This window comes from Dryobates pubescens, chromosome 2 (assembly GCF_014839835.1).
Source record: "Dryobates pubescens isolate bDryPub1 chromosome 2, bDryPub1.pri, whole genome shotgun sequence".
Lineage (NCBI taxonomy): Eukaryota > Metazoa > Chordata > Aves > Piciformes > Picidae > Dryobates > Dryobates pubescens.
In genome coordinates this window covers 45,483,526-45,504,350 of record NC_071613.1, presented here as the reverse complement: position 1 = coordinate 45,504,350, position 20,825 = coordinate 45,483,526, and the positions used below count along the sequence as shown (strand labels likewise).

Here is a 20,825-nt window from a genome sequence, read left to right as displayed (position 1 = left end):
TCTCATTTTGGGTTTGCCAGCCTTATTGTGGGTGCAGAGAAAGTCCTGGTTAAAGGAACTCCTATCCTTCTGTCTTTAAAATTGCTCTGATCCCACCCACCTCTTGCTGCTTGCAGCTCTGACGAATTTGACACGTAAGTTTGCTGTTTGTTCTCGTTTATGAAACCAACTCCCTAGTGCTGATGATAAAATAGGAGTTTTTTTTGTTCACCACAAGAGGAAAAATAGCAATGGGCTTCTCTCCCCGCCCTGGGCTGCCTTTCACTGCTCAGGTTTGGTTTGGCATTTTTGAGGATACCACTTGCCTTGGGCAGGGAGGTGTGGGGAGAGGTGGCCGTGGCACCCAGTGCTTAATTTTCAGCTGGCATGCTTTTGCCATGTGAGAAGACAGCAAGGACAGAGGTGCTGCTTTTGCTCCCACTGCCTGTGGCTTGGGGTCTGTGATCACTCTGAACTCTTTTGATAGCAAAAGTGTTTAACTGAGATTTAGGGATGAATTTGCAGAGGGAATTTTGTCCCTTCCCACTCTTGCCTCCTCTTCTTCTGAGTACTTTGTCCTTGGGGCTGCCAATGGTGATCTGGGTTGGGGTGTGATAGAGCAAGAGCTGTGGAGCTCCCACATCTCTCGTCTCTCAGTGCCCTGGTAGCTCAAGCAGATGCTCTGCAGTCTTTCTGCACAGATTTGTCAGTGTGGCCACGTGCCATTGTGTTAATTGTGTACTAGCTGCATTTTTATCACTGCATAGTCACTGTCCTGCATGCATTCATCATAAAAATTCCTCTTGCCTAGTTTAAGATCTGGCTCACATGGCACACACATTGCACTTGGGCTGCAGAAAAAGGCAGTCTGGGTTTGGCAAGTGTGATCCCCTGAGCAGATGAGCCTAGTGGTATCTGTTACAAGACAGGGGCATAGATCTTTTCACTCCATCCCATTCTTCTCAGGCTCTGCTCCCCTGCAGCACTTCTCTTACACTTTTGTTTCTTTCCAGTCTTCTAGCCAAAACTTCAATATCCAAAGGTGATGGTGGGGAAGTTCTGGAAGATGTTAAAACATTTTTTGTATCCCTGTATGAGTTCAGCTAAGGTCATGTTTATTCTCTGTACCTACTAGCACAGCTCTGTGTCCTAAAATGCTTTGCTTTTGTGACTCACCAGTTCCCTGTCTCTTAGAGGACTAGGACTTTCTAGTGACAATGTGTTCATGCACCTCACTGAGTGTCAGCCCACAGCAAGTTAAGCAATGGGCTGGAAGCATGGAAAAAACACCATACTGCCCTCTGCCCATCTCCACTGCTGCTTCCCTCTCTCTGTTTTCCTTCCTGACCCTTCCACATTTTTCTTATACACCTCTGCCTCCACCTGCCCTGTGCTAGGCTGGCAGCAGTAGGGCAGAATGTGGGAATAGTGATGGCAAAGCTGGTGAGGTGTCTTGTACACAAGCTCTGTGAGGAGCGGCGGAGGGAGCTGGGATTGTTTAGCCTGGAGAAGAGGAGGCTCAGGGGAGACCTTATTGCCATCTACAACTACCTCAAGGGTGGTTGTAGCCAGGTGAGCTTGCTCTCTTCTCCCAGGCAACCTGTAACAGAACAAGAGGACACAGTCTCAAGCTGTTCCAGGGAAGGTTTAAGCTGGATCTTGGGAAGAAATTCTTCACAGAAAGAGTGATTTGCCATTGGAATGGGCTGCCCAGGGAGGTGGTGGAGTCACCATCACTGGAGGTGTTTAAAAAGAGACTGGATGAGGCATTAGTGCCATGGTTTGGTTGATTAAATGGTGTTGGGTGATGGGTTGGACTTGATGATCTTGAAGGTCATTTCCAACCTGGTTAATTCTGTGACTTGACTGGGGAAAAATTTTGGGAGTACTGCTGGAACTGGAGTGCTAAAGGGTTGTAAAGGCAGTGCTGCAGAAGTGACCTAACCTTGGAAGAACATTGGAAATGTGATTGTTAATACCAGTGTTAAAGAAGCCCAAACACAGGAAGCCAAGCGTGTGCACGGAGGGCTGTGGAGGGCTGGGGCTTGCGACTGCACCGCTTTGATTGATTTTTAATTCTGTTGGAAAAGATGACTCAAGTGTTACTCATGACCCCAGTGACCTCTTCATGCCTCTTTAATGATGCCAATCCACTGGAGAGGTGCACCATTTTCAGTGACCTTCTTTGGATGTGCTGTGTGGTATTGCTGGCATGAGGCTGCTGTCACCTGGGCCCACGTTGTTCTCTGGTATGTGCAAGTACCTTTGCTAGGGAAGCCCTAAGCCATCTGCAGTGTGGCTGCACTGGCACGGAGCATCACTCAGAGCTATTATGTGAGGAGATCCTGTGCTGCTTGATGCCTCAAATCAAATTTCAGTGTTTGCACAGCGTGGTGGCAACATAAAGATAAAAGACTCTGGGGTTTGGGTCATATTTTTGTCTTTGCCTGCATCTCTGCACATCCACAGTTTCTATGTTGGTGATTAATTCTGTGTGTCTGTGATTGCACACTGAGGTGCTGAAAAACAGCTTTGCTTGCTGTGTTAAAACCAGGCATGCTTAACTTTCTCTTGACATGTGAAGATGCTATTCTTTTGTGATAGGCTATGGGTAGCTAGCATGTTTGGTGAGTTTGGTGACCAGCAGTCATCTACGGATGAGCTGCTTCTGTAGGCAGGGAAGAATTATATTGCAAGGGCTTTTGGAGGGAGAATTTTACTCCTTCTCTGCATAGAGCACTTTCACCTGTGTAGGAATTAATTTGGTTTAGGCTGCCCAGCAGATGCCTGAGGGACCACGGCTTCTGAGAGTTACCAACCAGACAGGACTTGTCCACCAGCTCAGAAGTCTTGGCCCCAGGCTGTGAGGACCATTCCCCTTTTCTCTATATTGGTGTATGTGGTAGTTTTAGGCTGATGCCTAAGCATTTTCCACAGATCTAGAGCAGAAAGTGTTAGAATGTAAATAAATTACCATTGGATGTAAAGGGACAATAATGATAAGGCCTAAATAATCCCATTGGTTTGATAACTAACATAAAGTTAGTTGTATAAACGAACTCTTTCTCTTTTTGGCTTCTTTGCTCTAGCAGATACTAGCTGGCTGCTTCTGCTGGCTTTGCTGACCTTGGCTGCGTTTCTTTGTTGTGACTAAGTACTAACAAGCTACTCTTGCTCTTCTCTCTCTCTTTTCCCTTGTATAGGGTGGGAGAAGGGAGCAGGGAGGGCAAGCTGTTGGTAACCCCCTGGTTTTGCCCAGGGCGGGTTCTTGTGTAGTTTATAAATCGTAAATACAGGTAAATATTGTATATTTTGTACATATTCATTGCATTTCATATTTCTAGATTGTAGTGGGCTTGTAAATATGGCTTCATTTGCTCTCCAACTGAGCTGGTCTAGCAAATTTTATTTTGGGAGGGGTAATTCTCTCAAATTAGTTTGGGAGTAATTTCAACCCACCACAGCGTGCCTGAATATCTCCAGCACTCACACCAGGACCTTGCATGGGCATGTCCTTGGACTGATATCCCAGGGGAACAACTGAATTTTGGAGCTTATGTGAGGAGGGTTTAGGGGTGGAAGAAGAAATGGGAGAGCGAGCGGGAGGAGAGATGATTATGCCAAGGATTTGTAATTACTCTTTGATTCGCCGTATCTTGCATCACAGAGGATCCTGACAATGCTGGGGTCAGACCTGGGAAATGTGCTGCAAGACAAAACGCTTCCAGCTGTTCCTCTGAACACAAATCTCAGCAAGTACCTTCCAGGCAGGAACGTGTGGGCTTAGTTATTTAGGAAAAGGAAAAAAAATCTCACCATTTCATGCCTTTAGCATTCACCTTTGTAATTAGAAGCTCTGATCACAAGCAGAGCGCACTACGTGACCGTCTTCTGGGAGCCTTTTCGTAAGGTGGTTTTCCATTTTTGCATTATTTAGCCCCTGCTTCAGTGCCAGGGTTTACTTAACCTTAAGCTTGTGAACAGGCTTATTGAATTTGGCCAAGACTTGACTAATCTGTAATGAGCTGCAGGTTGCCTGGAACTTGGCAGGACTGTTGTCCTCTGTGTCGTTGCATAATGATCTGACCCCACATAACCACAACTTTGCCTTGTGCCCTTTCTCCAACCTCCTTGAGTCTCACTCCAAAACCCTAGGCTGCACGGTGGGGTTGCCCTGCTAAAGGGTGTCCTGAGTGCCAAATACCTCCTGGGCTGCTTTCATCCTCTTCCATGGGGCAAGAGCTGAGGGAAAAAGTGCATCATGGAAACAAACTGGGACAGAGTGGGGATGTAGTGATGGCAACCAGGCAAAGGCTAGTACCTCCTTCTAAGCATCTGTGGTGGCTAGGGGAACATGAGAATCCTGGTCATCTTCCTCCTCCTACTCCATCTGCATCCCTTGTAGTCCCCCCCCCCATGCTGGAGAATGGAGGAAGCCTATCCTGGAATGTCTTCCTTTTGAAACTTGCTAGGTGGTTTTTATTGTTTTACATCATTTTAATAAGGGCAACTGGAAGGATTTAATTTCTCAAAATTCACATGAATAATTCAGATGTTGCTCTAAGTCATTCCCTTCCCACCCCCCCACCCCCCCCCGTTGTTTATTTGTTTCAGCTCAACCACTTGAGAAACTCATTCTCTGCCTGCTCCTTATTGAGTATCTGATGATGAAAATAGATTGTTACTGCTCTTTATTGTGCATTTCCCATAAAGCTGACATGGCACAGAGAAGGATCCAGATTCTTTACCTTCTAGCGTGGCACTGGGAAGATTGTTTATAGCACTTCAGCTCCAGCCCTCTGCAAGCCAGCAAGAGCAGCATTATTAGAGGCAGGATTTAGAGGCTGTGAGGTTGCATGAATTAATTTGAGAGCAAAATTTGTCAGACAAACATTTTGTAATGAGCAAGGAGGGAGGAATCTGCCTTGGGTCTCATGTGCCCAGCAATTAGCCAGGGGGGGGAAAAGACCCTCTTATGGAAATAAATAAATAAATAGATCTTGCCTTGTTTGGAGATCAGAGAGCCAAATATAGACCCTATCACATTTCCTTCCCTTCTCCTTCCGAAACTCGTCCTTTTGAAGTGCATTTTCAATGGGATGTGGATAATTGACTCTGTGAACAACCGACTGAGTGCTCTGTTGGTTTAACCGATTGGTCTCAGCCGCTGATTCCTGTTTTGTTTTGGATGATTTTCAGCCCAATTGCCCCGTCAGCTACAATTAGTCTCATTAATATGACAGCTGAAAGGTCACAGATGACTCGCTCCAGTCGCAGGCGCGAGGGCAGCCAGGAGATGCTCACAGCATGCTGTTCTCAGCTCTGTGGTCGTGTGCCAGTGGCTTGCTTCAGTTGACGGGGACTGCAAATCCTAGTGTAAAACCCATCAAAAGGGATGTGAGATTTGCTTCACGGGAGGGTGATTGACTGAGAAGTGAGGTTGCAATAACAAGTAGCATTTGGATGAACTTTAATTAGACAAGAAAGCTCCTGGTTCTATATAAAGGGGAAATGTGGAATGGCTGGACTTCCTCTCACCCGCTAGAGCTGTGAGCAAAGGAAGCAGAAGTGGGATAGAGTTGTAGGTGCATCCTGTGACTCTTTCAACAGATCTGTGGCAGTCATTTTCTGCAGTTCCAGTGACATCTGCTGTGGTTTCAGGCTTTGTCTCTTCCACCCAGGATTTACACTTAAGGGAATGAAGGAGAAAAGGGAGCAGCAGATGAATGGATATAGAACAAGGGATTGTTTGGCTTCTTAAGATTAGCAGGGATCAGATGCACACAGCTGCAGGTCAGATGCTGGACTCATGGGTTTCACAGTCTTCTCTTTGGTTGTGGTATGATCAAAATGGTATTGCAGAAAATGTAGTCTGGTTGTATACTTGGCCTTTTACATGAGAAAGACACGTGAGGCACTCAAAGTGTCTGGGTCAGCCCATAGCTGAATTTATATAGCCCCAAAAATCCAGTTGGAAGACCTCTAGTGGAGATGGCTCACTAACAAAGCAGGACACTGTGCATGGTGAGGCTCTGCAAGGGTCTACAAGGCTTTGGTTTTTTCCTTAATGGGTTGGATGATGGAATAGAGAATATGCAGATTCAATTTGCAGATGATCCCCAGCTGGGAAGGGCTCAGCTGACCCTTGCTGAGAGGGTCAGACTTCCAGATGACCTTGCACGAGTTGGGGAAGTGGTGTGAAAAGGATGATTTGTGGTTTGATGTATGCAAACACAGAATTTTACAGCCTGGCAGAAGCCATTGACTGCACCAGTGCAGGATGGAGACTGTTTCAGATAGGTGAAAGGATGCTACTAAAATATGCAAATAGCTTGTGGATCAGGCAAGAAATAACATCATGAACTTGAAACGGGGTGATTTTGGTAAGACAGTAGGGGGAACCTAAATACATGCCTGTATACATGGGGGTACTGACAGTAGGCTGAACATGAGCCAGCAGTGTGCCCAGGTGGCCAGGAAGGCCAATGGCATCCTGGCCTGTATCACGAACAGTACGGCCAGCAGGAGCAGGGAGATCATCTTCCCCCTGTACTCAGCACTAGTTAGGCCACACCTTGAGTACTGTGTCCAGTTCTGGGCCCCTCGGTTTAGGAAGGATGTTGACTTGCTGGAACGTGCCCAGAGAAGGGCAACAAAGTTGGTGAGGTGTTTGGAGCACAAGCCCTATGAGGAGAGGCTGAGGGAGCTGGGGTTGCTTAGCCTGGAGAAGAGGAGGCTCAGGGGAGACCTTCTTGCTCTCTACAACTACCTGAAGGGAGGTTGTAGACAGGCGAGGGCTGGTCTCTTCTCCCAGGCAACCAGCACCAGAACAAGAGGACACAGTCTCAAGCTGCACCAGGGGAGGTTTAGGCTGGATGTTAGGAAGAAATTCTTCATAGAGAGAGTGATTGGCCATTGGAATGGGCTGCCCAGGGAGGTGGTGGAGTTGCCATCACTGGAGGTGTTTAGGAGGAGACTTGATGGGGTGCTTGGTGCCATGGTTTAGTTGATTAGGTGGTGTTGGATGATGGACTGGACGCTGTGATCTCGAAGGTTTCTTCCAACCTGGTTTATTCTGTTCTGTTCTAAATGGTAAAGACAGGAAAACATAAGAGTAACCGTCAAGCAAGGCTAAAGTGTACTTCACAGGAGATTTTTAAGAATCAGTGGGACGAACTTGTTTCAAGAGTAACAGATATATTTGATGCCACTGCTGTGAAGCACAGGTTGGAGCAGGTTTGCAGATCTCCTTGGGGTGAGATTCATATTCTGACCATTCCTTTTGTTGTATTAATGAGGCATTAACATTATGAGGAACACTTTGTGAAAAATCCCTTGGCCAGTGATGGAAATTTTCCTCCAGCAGTTTGGTGGGAGCTGTGCAGCCAGCCCATATGTTGCTGCCATCATGGGCATGAATTCCAGCTGTAAGATGTCAGGTCTGGTCTTGCAGGAACATGCAGCCTACACAAATTTCCCCTTTATTTCTTCAGAAGCTGCACTTTCTGCAGACATCTGTGAGGTCCAGAGGTCAGTGTGCTGCACTGAGCTTATTCCCTTTAAATCTCATTCAGGACTTGTTCCTAGTGAAGTTAGCTGGTGCTTTTAAAAAGCTTAGCAGCAGGAGACCTGTTCTATTGGTCTGTTTCCATCCATGTTTGGGCAACACAATGAATGCAGATGTAGTAGGAAACTTTTGATTATCTATAGAATTTTTCTGTGGCAACTTCAAAGCTCTGTGGTTAGTCAAATTCCAAGACTTTAAATGGATATGTCTTGTGTTCAGAGCTCCAATTTAATTGTCTGGTTTAATCTGTTATCCAAACATCATTAATGTTGTCTTTGAGGCATGGGACAGCTTTGATGGAGTCTCTTTTTAATTTCTGGCCATCACCCTGTGCAGCCATAAACAACATCCTGCCTGCTAATGAGAAAATTCAAGTCTTGTGAAAATAGATTGTAGTGGCAGAAGGGAAAAAGGAACCTACTTTACCTAGCTCCCACCCCCAGCTAGCACGAGCAGTTGGATTATGGACAGGGAGGAGAAGTTTTCACAGGCGAAGATACTCCATTAAAAAGCAGTGTTGCCTGTTGAAAATGAAATGATCTAATTCACAGACATATTATTAATTCCTTACTCTGCTTTCATGACTTATCTTTCCTACCTACAAGCTTTTAAAACCTTTCTAATTAATGCCCTGCCAGCATGTCAACTGTTGGGCTCAACTATTCCTAATAAATCCAAGTTTGTGGAAGAATTTGACCTGTCCTTTCAGTGTGAAGTGAGGGAACAGTGCCTTCCATTACATACCCAGTAAACCAGTTGCATGATGTTGATATCCTGCCCATTGCCTTCCCCTCTCTCCCATCATCTGTAAAACTTTCTGCTTGGAAAGCAAAACTTATGACCTTGGAAAGACTTGGCAGAAGTTGGTGTGAGGAACAGAGCACAGTCCACGGTCTCAGCGTTTGCTCCTTCTTGCCCCGTGAAAAACATCTGCAGAAGATTTGGGAGAGGGGTGGCTGGTTCTGATGCACAGCCTCATGTTTAGCCCTGGTCTGGAGGTGATAATGGAGCAATAGGAGACCAAAGGCTTCAGGAGGGTAAGTGAGCAGCATTAGAACACTTTATTCTTTCTTCACTGGGCAACCCATCTTGTAGGGGAGAGCCCACCTTGCAGCAAAATAGCTTTATTTGCTTTAGGCTCATTGTCAACCAGTGTGTAAACTGAGTCTGGTGGTAGCAGCATCACAGCATGGGCACACCTTGGGTTTTTCTCTGCAGGCAAACCCACAGAACTAGGATACAGTGAGAGGGCTTGCTAAGGGATGCAGTTGTCTTGTGGCAGCATAATTTTGCTCTATTTGGAAAAAAATATTAAAATGGTATGGATACATAAATATAAATATCAGCTGATCTCTGCAGCTTGTTTTCCTCCATGGATAGGTTTTACAAGAAGATGTACTGCTTGCTCACAGATGGGACTTGATACAATCTGTGTTCTTGCTTGGCAAGAGCTGCCCAGCCTGGTGGTGCTGACTGCCATGTCTGCACCTTTCTGTGGCATTTGCACCCTTGTAACCATAGTGACCTCTTTTCTGCCTTCTCCCCCCACCAAACAAGCTGACATTCATGCTTTCAAACTATTTCTGGAAATATTCACTGCTACAATAGGTGTTTGGAGGATAGGTGGTTGCCAAGAGCAGGCTGGAGGGTCTCCTGCAGTCTCTGTGGTTTCTGAGGTTCTCCTCTTGCCCTCCATGTCTTCACAGAGAACGGCTTTGTTGGCTACTCTGAAGAGCTAATGTTCAACAACACACTGCCGGACTACAGCCAGGGGGAGTCCTTCTTCACTGTTTTTGGAGTGTTTTTCCCAGCTGCCACAGGTACAGTCAAGTTTTATCCTCCTCATTTTTCCTTTCACAGTCGTATCTCAGAGAAGAGAAGCAGCAAGGGGAAGTCCTTGCTGAGAGGGCAAGAGTGACCATACCCAACCATAGCAGACTCATGGTTGATTCAAAACATTCAGGATTTCCTCCAGCATCTCAGATTCTGCACACACCTGTCTTGTTCATTTGAACATCCTCTCCTTTTTTTTTTTTTTTGTCTTTCTGTGGTCAGAAACTGCTGGACAGCTCTGTGGGTTGACATGGTGGTGTAAATCGTTCTCTGCCCAGGACGAGGTTCAGGCACTGATTGTTCTCGCTGCTCCCTACTTTAAAGTACTGATCATGATTTGTCTTATAAGTTAAGTCTTATAACTTGATTGCAGTGGGTGGATGGGAAGAACACAGGAGAGCTTTCCCTCTCCTTATGCAGGTGAGTGGCTGAATTGGGCTGGTGCCATTGCTCATGATGCTGGACCACCACTCCCTGCACAGAGTCACAGACGCATCTTCGCGTGTCAGCAGAGATCACGTTTAGGAGCTTGATTGGATGCTTTCATGTTAATTCTCTTAAGCTACCAGGAAGAACCATGTCCCCTTTCCAAAGCTGGCAATCTCCAGTGGGAATGAAACATCTATCAATTGGAGTTTGAATATCTTTTGTTGATGCTGATTTTTTGGGTTTTTTTTTTAGGCTATAAAAAGTACCGATTATAATAAGCAGTTTCCATAGCGATGAATCCTTGGATTACAGAATGAATTTTCAGAGGATTAACTCTGAGCAACTTGCTGGAAGTTGTTCACAGAACTGCAGCAGTAAAAAAAAGAAACAAATGAAAAGATTTTGTGAAAACAGATGGCACTGGAGGAAGTCACTTTGTCAGGTGCACCTTGTTGCAGGACTTTTACCTGGCCCAAGCAAGTCCCTAGCCAAAGAAAGAGACCTTCCTAATGACCCCTCTCTTTGATGCAGAAAAACACTCTTTTTCCCCCAGCTCCCTGATTATAGCAGAAGGAATAGCTATGACAAAGCTGTGTGGAAAATTACCGTGATTAGCCATATTAAGTGGTTCTTCATCACTGCTAATACTTGGCTGCTAGGAAGAAGGACAAAATAATTTATAGAAAGCCCTGGCAGTCTGTTGCTTTGCTAGTTAGCAGCTTTAATACCAGTAATAATTGTTAAACATTCTCTGAAGATATAGTTTAGGCTGATGTATAATTACTTTGGTTGCTGCACAGATTTTTCATGTGCTCTGTTTTAATTGCTTGGTTATTTACAGGATTTAAATTATTCCTCTGGAGAAGCAGTTCCAGGGGTACCATATAACATCAGTATGGCATCTGTTATTGCTGGTCGTAGCACTGTGGAGTTCAGGAGCCTCATGAAACATAGGGTTGTGTTTGGTGCTCTGCGTGGAAGAATGTGTGATCTGATTAAGAAATATTTAGGATGTGAGTCAAGACTTCTTCACTGCAGGTCAGAAATGCGCAGTCCAACACAACTTCAGAAATGCTGGGAGTAAAGCTCACATCTCCCTAGGGCTGGGGCAATGAATGAAGGTGGTTCCTCCACATCCCTCTTGACCCATGCTGGCACCTCGAGTACTGTGTCCAGTTCTGGCCTCCTCAGTTTAGGAGGGATGTTGACTTGCTGGAGCGTGTCCAGAGAAGGGCAACAAAGTTGGTGAGGGGTTTGGAACACAAGCCCTATGAGGAGAGGCTGAGGGAGCTGGGGTTGCTTAGCCTGGAGAAGAGGAGACTCAGGGGTGACCTTATTGCTGTCTACAGCTACCTGAAGGGGGGTTGTAGTCAGGCAGGGGTTGGTCTCTTCTCCCAGGCAACCAGTACCAGAACAAGAGGACACAGTCTCAGGCTGTGCCAGAGGAGGTTTAGGCTGGAGGTTAGGAGGAAGTTTTACACAGAGAGAGTGATTGCCCATTGGAATGGACTGCCTAGGGAGGTGGTGGGGTCACCGTCACTGGGGGTGTTCAGGACGAGGCTTGACAGGATGCTTGGTTGCATGGTTTAGTTGATTAGGTGGTGCTGGATGATAGGTTGGACATGATGATCTTGAAGGTCTCTTCCAACCTGGTTTATTCTATTCTATTCTCCTCTATCAATGGGGTGTGAAACTAGGGCTGCAGAGGGGACCTTGGGTTTCCCACGTGCCAGAGCAGAGCTGCTTCCCCACTGCATTGTGGGCACTGCCTGGATGCAGCCTGAGCCTGCCAGCAGGACAGGTGGTCCACAAGAATGGAGATGACATTTCAAGGATGGGTTTGGCAGTGACACTAATAGCAGGCTGGAGAGAGGTGAGAGCATTGCCAGTGCCTCTGATGCAGGGCAGGCAGTGTGATGCAGGTTGCAAGCAAGTGACAATGTCTATCTCCAGCACTTCCACCTGAAAAGTAGCGGCGGGGACAGATGAACGTCACTTGCAGGCTGTCACATCCAGCCTGTACTCCTGCTCCTGCGCAGCACTATGCCCAGGTGATACCCACCTCTGCTGGCACCCTGGCAGTGACCAAGCCGAGGCACCAAGAGCAAAATCCTTTGTGTTAAGATGCAACAGAAATTCAGGGAGAGTTTCAGTGAAACAATGTATTGTTTCATTTTGAGGGGTCGCTTCCAGCTGGTATGAAGCATTTCTTTGACCCAAAGCAATGTTCTATTTTCAATTTAATTATTAAATATTATGTTTACTCTTCTTAATTTTTAGCATATGTTAGTTTACATTCTAAGATGCTGTTTTGATAGCAAAGTTGTTTTGTTGGGTTTTTTTTCAATGTTTAGGAAATTGTGAAACAAGATGTTTGGGCCGTTCTGAGATTAAATGTTCCTCTTTGAAGTGAAACTATTTTGATCCCTTCAGGATAAGCTCTTTCTTCTCCCTCTGAAATAGTTATCTGAATTCAACTGGTTTAAGTCTAGTCTCTGAGATGTGTTGACAAGTGATATTTAAGTTGCCCATTTCCACCAGGAACATCAGTGAAATCATAGAATGCACTGGGTTGGTCTGGACCTTTAAAGGTCATCTAGTCCAACTCTCCTGCAGTATGGAAGCCTCAAAAATACAGCTACAAGATCAAACAGGGACAGCCACTTAAGGAAAAAGGAGCAGGACCTGTGGGAAGCCCCTATCCAGGGCTGAACGGGCAGGAGGAGCAGCTAGATGTGTGCTTTGGCTGGAGCAGGTGGGATGGTTGTCCCAGCCTTCCACAGACTGGTAGTAAGATACTGCCTCCCACAAGGTTCCTCTTTGGATCATTTTGCTCCAGGTTGGAATGTTTGCTCTGTATTTTATTGGTATCACTCCAGCAAGGCAAGTGTCATTATCCTGGTTTTATGGTTGAGCAGTGGCAAGCAGTGGCAAGCAGAGGCTGCTCCATTTGATTCCTGTGTAATAGCTGTTTAAACCATTTCAGCTGGATGTGCATTGCAGCTGGCCTTATTCCCCCACATGTGTCATTTAACAGTAGAGAAGTAGCTGAGTGATCCAAAATGTATACCTACATCTGGCCTGAACCAGAATGCATGGGCAGGTAAGACTCAGATTTGTCAGCTTCAGTCATAAAGGCTACCATAGAATAGAATAGAGTAGAATAGAATAAAATTAACCAGGTTGGAATAGACCTTTGAGATCATCGAGTCCAACCTGTCATCCAACACTATCCAATCAACTATACCATGGCACCAAGTGTCCCATCCAGTCTCTTCTTAAACACCTCCAGTGATGGTGACTCCACCACCTCCCTGGGCAGCCCATTCCAATGGCAAATCACTCTTTCTGTGAAGAACTTCCTCCTAATATCCAGCCTAAACCTCCCCTGGTGCAGCTTGAGACTGTGTGCTCTTGTTCTGTTGGTGGTTGCCTGGGAGAAGAGACCAACCCCCACCTGGCTACAACCACCCTTCAGGTAGTTGTAGACAGCAATAAGGTCTCCCCTGAGCCTCCTCTTCTCCAGGCTAAGCAGCCCCAGCTCCCTCAGCCTCTCCTCATAGGGCTTGTGCTCCAAACCCCTCACCAGCTTTGTTGCATACTTGCTACAGAAGATGTGAACATGCCCCTGCAGTGAGTCTGTGCGTGATCCAGATGTTTCCCTGTGTATTTGTAACTGCTTTCTCAATGCACATGCTTTACTGCTGTGCTGCAATGGACAAACATCCCCTTTGCACAGGGAAGGAGTCTCGGGAGCTGCCTGGCCGCGTTCAGCTCCTAGCATCAGCCACACAACCATCAACACATCTTTGAAATGAAGATAAACGTAGTTGCTGTTGTGCAAAGAGTGTTTTTCTTCTACTAAATCCCTGAGATGTTTTCTGTCTAATGAAAGAAGTGTGCTGTCATGTGATACAAGAAAGGAAGACGATGTTTGAAGCGGTGTTAGTGGAAAATATCATCATACCGAAACCAGTTCTGAAGTAAACCATATTTGACACTTACAAAATGACAGCAAACAGATTTAGAAGTTTTGGGCTAAGCTATCAGATGATGTAAACTGGCACAACTCCATGGAAGTCTATGGAGAGGTGCCAGCTTACATCAGTGGAGAATTTGGCCCTTTAAAAAAAAAAAAATAAAATTAGCTGCAATTCCTATCTTAAGATTTTCCATTCTTCATCTCTTGGGTGAAGGAAAAACCCAACCTTTTATATTTTATAGTCAATTCACTGGCAAATGGGATGGGTGTTCACAGGCATGTCATATCTACAGCTACAAACCATAGCTGGTGGAGTTAGAAGCCAGAGCTGGTGGAGCTGATGGTTGTGTCTAGTATACAATGTAGGTGGTCCCCTCATGCACGTATCTACTGCCTGGACGATGCCCAGGACAGGATTATGCTGGGAATAGCAGCAATGCACAGACTGTCTCGGCCATAATTTCCTGGCTGTGCTGACCGTGTTTTCATGCTGCCTTGTCCAGAAGCTTTGTCATTATCTGCTGCTCTCTGAGATAATAGCCAGTGTGGAAAATCCAGCCTGCTATCTCGTTGAAACAGAGAGGTGGATAATATTCTCCATGGACAATCTGCAGATATGATTGCTTAAAGTTCAGAAGGGATTGGCCATGTCCCTAGGGACAGGTCTGTGTCTGGAGGAGGCAATGTCCTAACATCTCTAGGTTGTTGAATTTTACATGGAAGTGTAGAGTTGTTTTTTCTGTTGAGTGGCTAGTGTCTCTAGAAAAGCTGTTTGTGACTACTTGCAGGTCGGGGTAGCTCTCTGGCAGGGGTGGCCAAGGCTATGGGTGGTGATGGTTTAGGGTCTTTATTTATTTGTTTAGTTATTTATTTTAAATAATCAGGTTTTCCTTTCATTGAAAAGGGGGGTGGTTAGTCTGCTAATCACAAAGTGCCTTCCCAGTGCTGCTCTTGGGCAGCAGTCATCCTGTCTGGAAAATTACTTTTGGGTAGTGGTGGAGAAACGACTGTGCCTTTGTCCATAATCTCTGCTGCCAGATTGTCCAGACTTTTGTACTAGTCAGATCAGAGGTATAGTTGCAGTACAGAGGAGATGGCTTTGGCCTCAGTGCCTGAGAATATCTGTGTTGGTTCCCTCTGTGGTAGCCTTGACCTTTGTCAGTCGAAGCTATGAGACACTGAAGAGCTCCAGGGGGTCCTGACAGAAGCTAATGGTATGCCTGGGCTTGGGTTTCACTTCTAGTCCCTGCCAGGCAGGAGGTCAATCATTGATCTCAGGATCCCACTTATGTGGGCTCCATCAGGTCATTGGTCATCTCCTGGCTGCTCCTGAATATGAGTGGGTCTGTGGGAGGGAGGCAATGAGGTGACCTAGGCTGTGTAGTCATTTTTGTGCCGATGACTCACAGGTCTTCAACTTTATTTCGTACTCAGTCCAGAAAACACCATTTTGGTGTTTCCCTAGTGCTTTGCTGAGGCAGGCATTTGGATGAGGAAGAGGTGAGTCAAGCTCAAGCTGCAAGATCTAGAGGTGGTGCCAGATGTTTGGGAAACTTGGCCAAGAGGCACATGAGATTAACAGCTGTCCTTTTGACTATAGTTTGCTCCCCTTGGAAACAAAATTCAGAGTACTCTCAGCATTCTACTGTGCCCCAGAACTGCAAAGTAGCCTGTCACCAAAGAGTGCTTCTCACAGACGTCATTTAGTATGATGTTTGTGACCATTTGCATGGACTTCTGCCTTCCTAACTTTTCTCTTCTTCAGCTAAGCCTATTGTGTAGTTGCTTAAAAGGAGCAGTGCTTGAGTGGTGCTTGGAAGCTTTATCTGGGGAAAAGTGCACCAGCTGAGGGACTTTTAGTGATGTTGCTCAGAAGTACATCCACAGAACAGTCTTCCAAGAGAAAATTAAGAACTCCTTTTGATTTGTAACATTTTTGGTATGGTGTCAAGGATTCAAATCTGGAAGACAGCTCTTCTGAGAGCTGAGGAATGCCAGGAGCCCTTGGGGACTGGAGAGTGGCTGTTGGGCCTCTGGCTGCGTGGTGGAAAGGAGTACAGAAAAAGATGTCTGCTGAGTGGAATGATCAAAGGGGGGAAAAAAAAAAGATGATGAAGGAAAAAAGTGTTAATAATAAATAAATAAAGCCCTGAACATTTAGCTAATGTGTTTGGCAACATGTGAGTGCCTTGTGCTCATTAATGTGCTATCCTCTCACCAGCACAGGGATGAGATGAAGTGTTACAATTCCCATCAAATAGATGGGAAGATGGAGCTTTGAAGATGCACAGCAAAGTCTGAGACAGATCAGGGTCCCTGTTTCTTGATTAGCAGCCCAACCTTTGCTCCCTGTTGGTAGTCCATTGGTAGCTATGAAAGGTCTGTAGGGAAGGCATCCATCTGTCTGAGCTGGGTTTATCCCCTTTACGCTGGGATTTGTCCCACAGCTCCTGTCTATCCTCCATGCTGAGAGAACACGTGGACAGGCAGGAGTCAATGCAATGAGTTGTCACTGATACAGAGCTTACCTGCTCATATTTGCAGCCTCAGAGAGTGGCTTCATTATTCTTGTAGCCCCTGAAAATGAGGAATGACTGCTGCACTTGGCGGCTGAGGTGCAGACCGACGTGCGGTTGGTTCCCTGCTGCCGGGGCTGGCAGATGCTGCAAGTGCCATGGTGTTGGCATCCTCCTTCCCATTGTTGTTCTGTGGTGATCTCACCCTGGCTCCTAGGGATCATCCCATGAGCACTGCTGACTGGCAGCTGGACCATGCATCCTGATGAAGACGTTAGTCTGACATCCAAGGAGTGATGAGCAGAAGTTAGTGTCTTAAAGAGGCTCTTCTGTTCTCCTCCAAATTTTCATCAGGATTCTAAATCACTGGTTTTTATTTATTGGTTTTTATTCGTGGCAGATATCTGAAATCTTCTAGGAAAAGTTTTGGGATAGTATGACAAGAGTTGTGTTTTTTTTGCCGAGTCTGGTATGACTTCTCCTTCAGCTATGGGCAAAGCCTCTTAACCAATCTGTACCTTGTGTTCCTAGCCTCAACATGGAGACTGTAATCCTTTGCTCCATCCTGTTTCCCCTTCTCACATCTTCAAACGGTGATTTTTTTTAGGCTGTGGACTGTCCCTGTACTGTGGCCTAAAATAACACCTCAGTACTTTATTCTTAGTCCTACCACGTGTTTTCTCCGTGACGCTGGGACAATCACTTGCCCTCTCAGCACTTCGGTTTTCCTATCTGCAGAGCAGAGATAATGCCTACTTGCAGAGCAGGTCCCTTGGCTGGAAGGTGCCACCTACGTGCTGTGCACTGTTAGTCCCCCTGCTAAATGTGCATGTGACTTGTCATTAAACACAACAGGACAGGCTGTTTTGCAGTGGCAGTTGTGCCCCATGAATGCAAGGACCTGTAATGGATCTGGTCTGGGGGGGTAGTACCACCTGCCGAATGTGCTGCCGCGATGAAGGGTTGCATTTTTCTCTTCAACAATCGGGCTGCATTGTCTTCTGTGAGGTTTGCAGGAAGATAAGATGGGGTTTGTTCAGACTTCTCCTTTTAATTTTTTTCTTTTTCCTTTCCCTCCCAGCACTGTTCAAACTGGACAAAAGGTTCTTTGTAGACGTGTTAGTGGTGGCTTGCTGCTCTTAAGGACATAAACAGTTTCTTCCCAATTGATGGGTGCCAGTGTTTGCATAGGTGGCAGTGCAACAAAGTGAACTAGTGACTGTGCTGAAGCAATCAATTAGCTGATTGATTAAATTCTCTTACATATTGCAGTGTGTATTATATATGTTATAAGTTGGTTTAACTCTAAATTGTGTTTATGTCTACAAAATGCAGGTGTGATGGCTGGGTTCAATATGAGTGGAGATCTCCAGAAGCCTGCTACCAACATCCCCCTGGGGTCTCTGGCTGCTATTGGTACCTCGTAAGTCATGGATTGGGGAAAATTTACTCTTTGGAGGCTTCCCTGGGTGTGACCAATCCATTTCATATTCCCATCAACCTTTTATTACTCAGCCATCTGGAAAATTAAAGTCTGGCTCTCATTCAAATTATCATCTATTACCACCACCTACCCTGGGTGGGTTAGAGAAGGGGTTCATTAATGCAGATGTGATCAGTCCTTCCTCAGCAGGGCGGGATGTGTGTTGTGGCTCCGGCACAACTGTCCCAGAGGAGGATGCAAAGTTCTCAGCAGCTTAGGGTGCATGATCTTATCACTTACTGCTGTTGATTTCAAAATGCTCTCTTTTTCTGTCTAAATATAAAATACATAGGAGAGTAGAAAATGTGTGTATATATATAAATATGTAGAAAAGGGTCATTATTTGAAACATGGGGCTAAGACACATGAGACAATCTAACCACCTACAAGGCCAGGGGAATGCAGGAGGCCTGCATCCCTAAGCTGTGTTCTCTCTCACAAAATGCTGCTTCTCAGGAGTAAAATAGTGTTACGCTAAAAAAACCCAACAAACAACTCCTCAGGAGGTTGTCCTGCCTGCTTTCATTGCCACCTGAATTGCTTTTGAAAATACTGCTTTTAATTGCAAAGTTCAGAGCAATAAGAAATATCCTCAGAGGGATTCCTGCTGAAATTGGTGCTTCTTTTAAAATGTGAGGAGATTCCACATGACGCAGTGTCACAGGTGGATGAACTGTGGTCATTCACATCTGTCTGGGCTTTGCAGGCAGACTAGCTTATCCCTCCACCTGAATTATGGAAATGCCAGACATACCAAAGGAGGATTGTATCTGAGGTTGTAGAGCAGGTTGGCTGCAGTGTTTAATGTTACTGCCAGATGAGCAGACCCATGTACCTGCAGAATCATAGAATGGTTTAGATTGGAAGGGACCTCTAAAGGTCATGTAGCCAGACTCTCCAGTAAGCAGGGACATCTTAAACTACATTAGGCTGCTCAGAGCCTCATCCAGACTGACCTTGAATGTTTCCAGGGGTGAGACATCCACCAGCTCTCCAAGCAACCTGTTCCAGTGCCTCATTACCCTCACTGTAAACAATTTCTTCCTTCTAGCTAGTCTGAATCTACTCTTCAAGTTTAAAATCTGCAACAGACCCTGCTAAAAAGTCTGTCCCCAGGACTAGGTTATTCCTAGTTGCATAGAACAGCAGCACAGGTAGCTTTATTTCAGGGGCACCATATCGTCATGCTGCAGCAGTCCCTGATACATATAGAGGACAATGAGGTGAGCCCTGCAGGAGCAGCCCATGCGGAATGATTGAGGGCCCAGCTTGCAGCTACTTGACCTTCTTCTGGCTCTGCTAATAGGCAGTATTCTCAATGGTCTTCTCTTGCTGGAAAAAAAATAGTTGATTTTTATTGTTTGCAGGTGGTTTCTGTACATGGTCTTTGTTTTTTTGCTGGGAGCCATTTGTACCCGTCAGTCACTCCGCTATGACTTCATGATAGCAGAGAAGGTAACTTGCTGGAATAACCCAGCCTGGCTTTATATAATGGTGCTTTTGGGTTGCCATCTGCCTTACTGAATGCTTGAGTTTTTCAGAAGCCTAAGGAATTTGGGAACCCATCCCTCGTTAAAATTCAGGGGGATTTCCCCACTGCAAATCCCAGCGTGCAATTGATTTGAGTAGCTTTGCATTCACCAGCATACCCAGTAATGCTGAGCCTTGGCATAATCACCCAGCAATAGCTTTAAGAGCTAAAACATGCTAATGTGGTCTAATGATAAATGCTGTGTTTTATTCAATGTATCCTTTCTCATTGGTGAAAGCTTAGACCAAATTGAAATCTCTAAAGAACCCCACTGCTTATCTTTACTAAGTCAAGTGAAGCTTACATTTCCATATCTAGCAGGCTGTAATTGCAGGACAAGCAATAGGATTATCGAACTTGAGATATTCCACAGGGGTGTTATATGCATGAGGGAGGTTTGCAGTGGTACAGGCAGTGAACCTTACCACTGCAGGCCTTCAAAAAGAGCAAAAGATTTTGGTGTGTGGCGTCATCTTATTTTAAATGGGATGTGGAAGGGCTAATTTTCTGTTAGTCAGCATTATCCAAAATCCTGGGTTCACCATATTTGACACTGTTTCTTGTGGTTCATTTCAACTGGAGGTGTCTGCCATTTGTTTGATTTATAACATGGTTTCGGTCTAAAATGTCAATTTGAAACCCTGGCTTTGGCTCCTTTCTGAGCAATTGTAGCTCTATACTTCCTCTAGTCAACAAAGTAAACTCCAAATTATTGATGGGGCTCCTGCCACTTTCTGTTAAAGTGAAAAAAAATTCATCTCTGATTCAGAGGGAAAAGGAATAAGCCTCCTTTCTTTAAGGCAGCATCTTTGTATGTCAATGTCTTAGTGGGCAAAAAGTACAAGAACTAAAAGAATCAACTTCAAATGAAGCAGCCGAAGAGAAGGAGATCATTAGAGCTGTATTATAGCTTCAGAACCCTTGCAGGGAGAGTGGTGAAATGAAAAACCTCCCATTAAAGAATGTGAAGATGATTAATAATTTTGCATATGAACAAACAAGCCCTCCCAAAAAGCAAATTTGCTTTTCTTTTCCCCAGTATGGAATAAACCGGTGGTGCGATCCCAAATTCATGTTGCTTCTCTGAGTTATTGCAAGCTGCTTTGAATGTTAATGATTATGTTTGGAGAAAGGGAAGAGGGAGAGATCATTACAAGTCCAAACTCTCCCTTTCTGTCGCTCACAGGTGAGCAAGTGCTTGGCTGCTTTTCTTCCTTACCATACTTGTTTGGCTTTTTAAACATAAAAATGAGATTCAGTAATTTCGCTCCTAATGAGCTCAAAGTGCCAATTTCTTACAAAGTATTCATGCTCTTCGTGCTCAAAACTCCCAGCAAACCCTTTCATCAGCCTCAGTGGAAAGGACTCTTCCCTTCTAACCCTGATTTGAATGTCAAGTAGTACATTTAAATGCAAGCATTTTTGACAGCTAAAATAATATATGACGTCTGGCACAAGTGATTGTTTCTTCCAAGTATTTCTCAGAGCAGGGCAGGATTAGGAGG

At 45.4% G+C, this 20,825-nt stretch overlaps 1 protein-coding gene across 1 annotated transcript in view; it reads left to right on the top strand.

Moving 5' to 3' along the window:
* Positions 1 to 20,825, top strand: part of SLC12A8 (solute carrier family 12 member 8) — a 61,141-nt gene that overhangs the window by 25,019 nt on the left and 15,297 nt on the right. Inside the window, exons 6-8 of the mRNA XM_054176532.1 lie at positions 9,253 to 9,366; positions 17,642 to 17,729; positions 19,157 to 19,244. Coding sequence (XP_054032507.1) covers positions 9,253 to 9,366; positions 17,642 to 17,729; positions 19,157 to 19,244 — 290 coding nt within the window. The remainder of the gene's footprint in view (positions 1 to 9,252; positions 9,367 to 17,641; positions 17,730 to 19,156; positions 19,245 to 20,825) is intronic.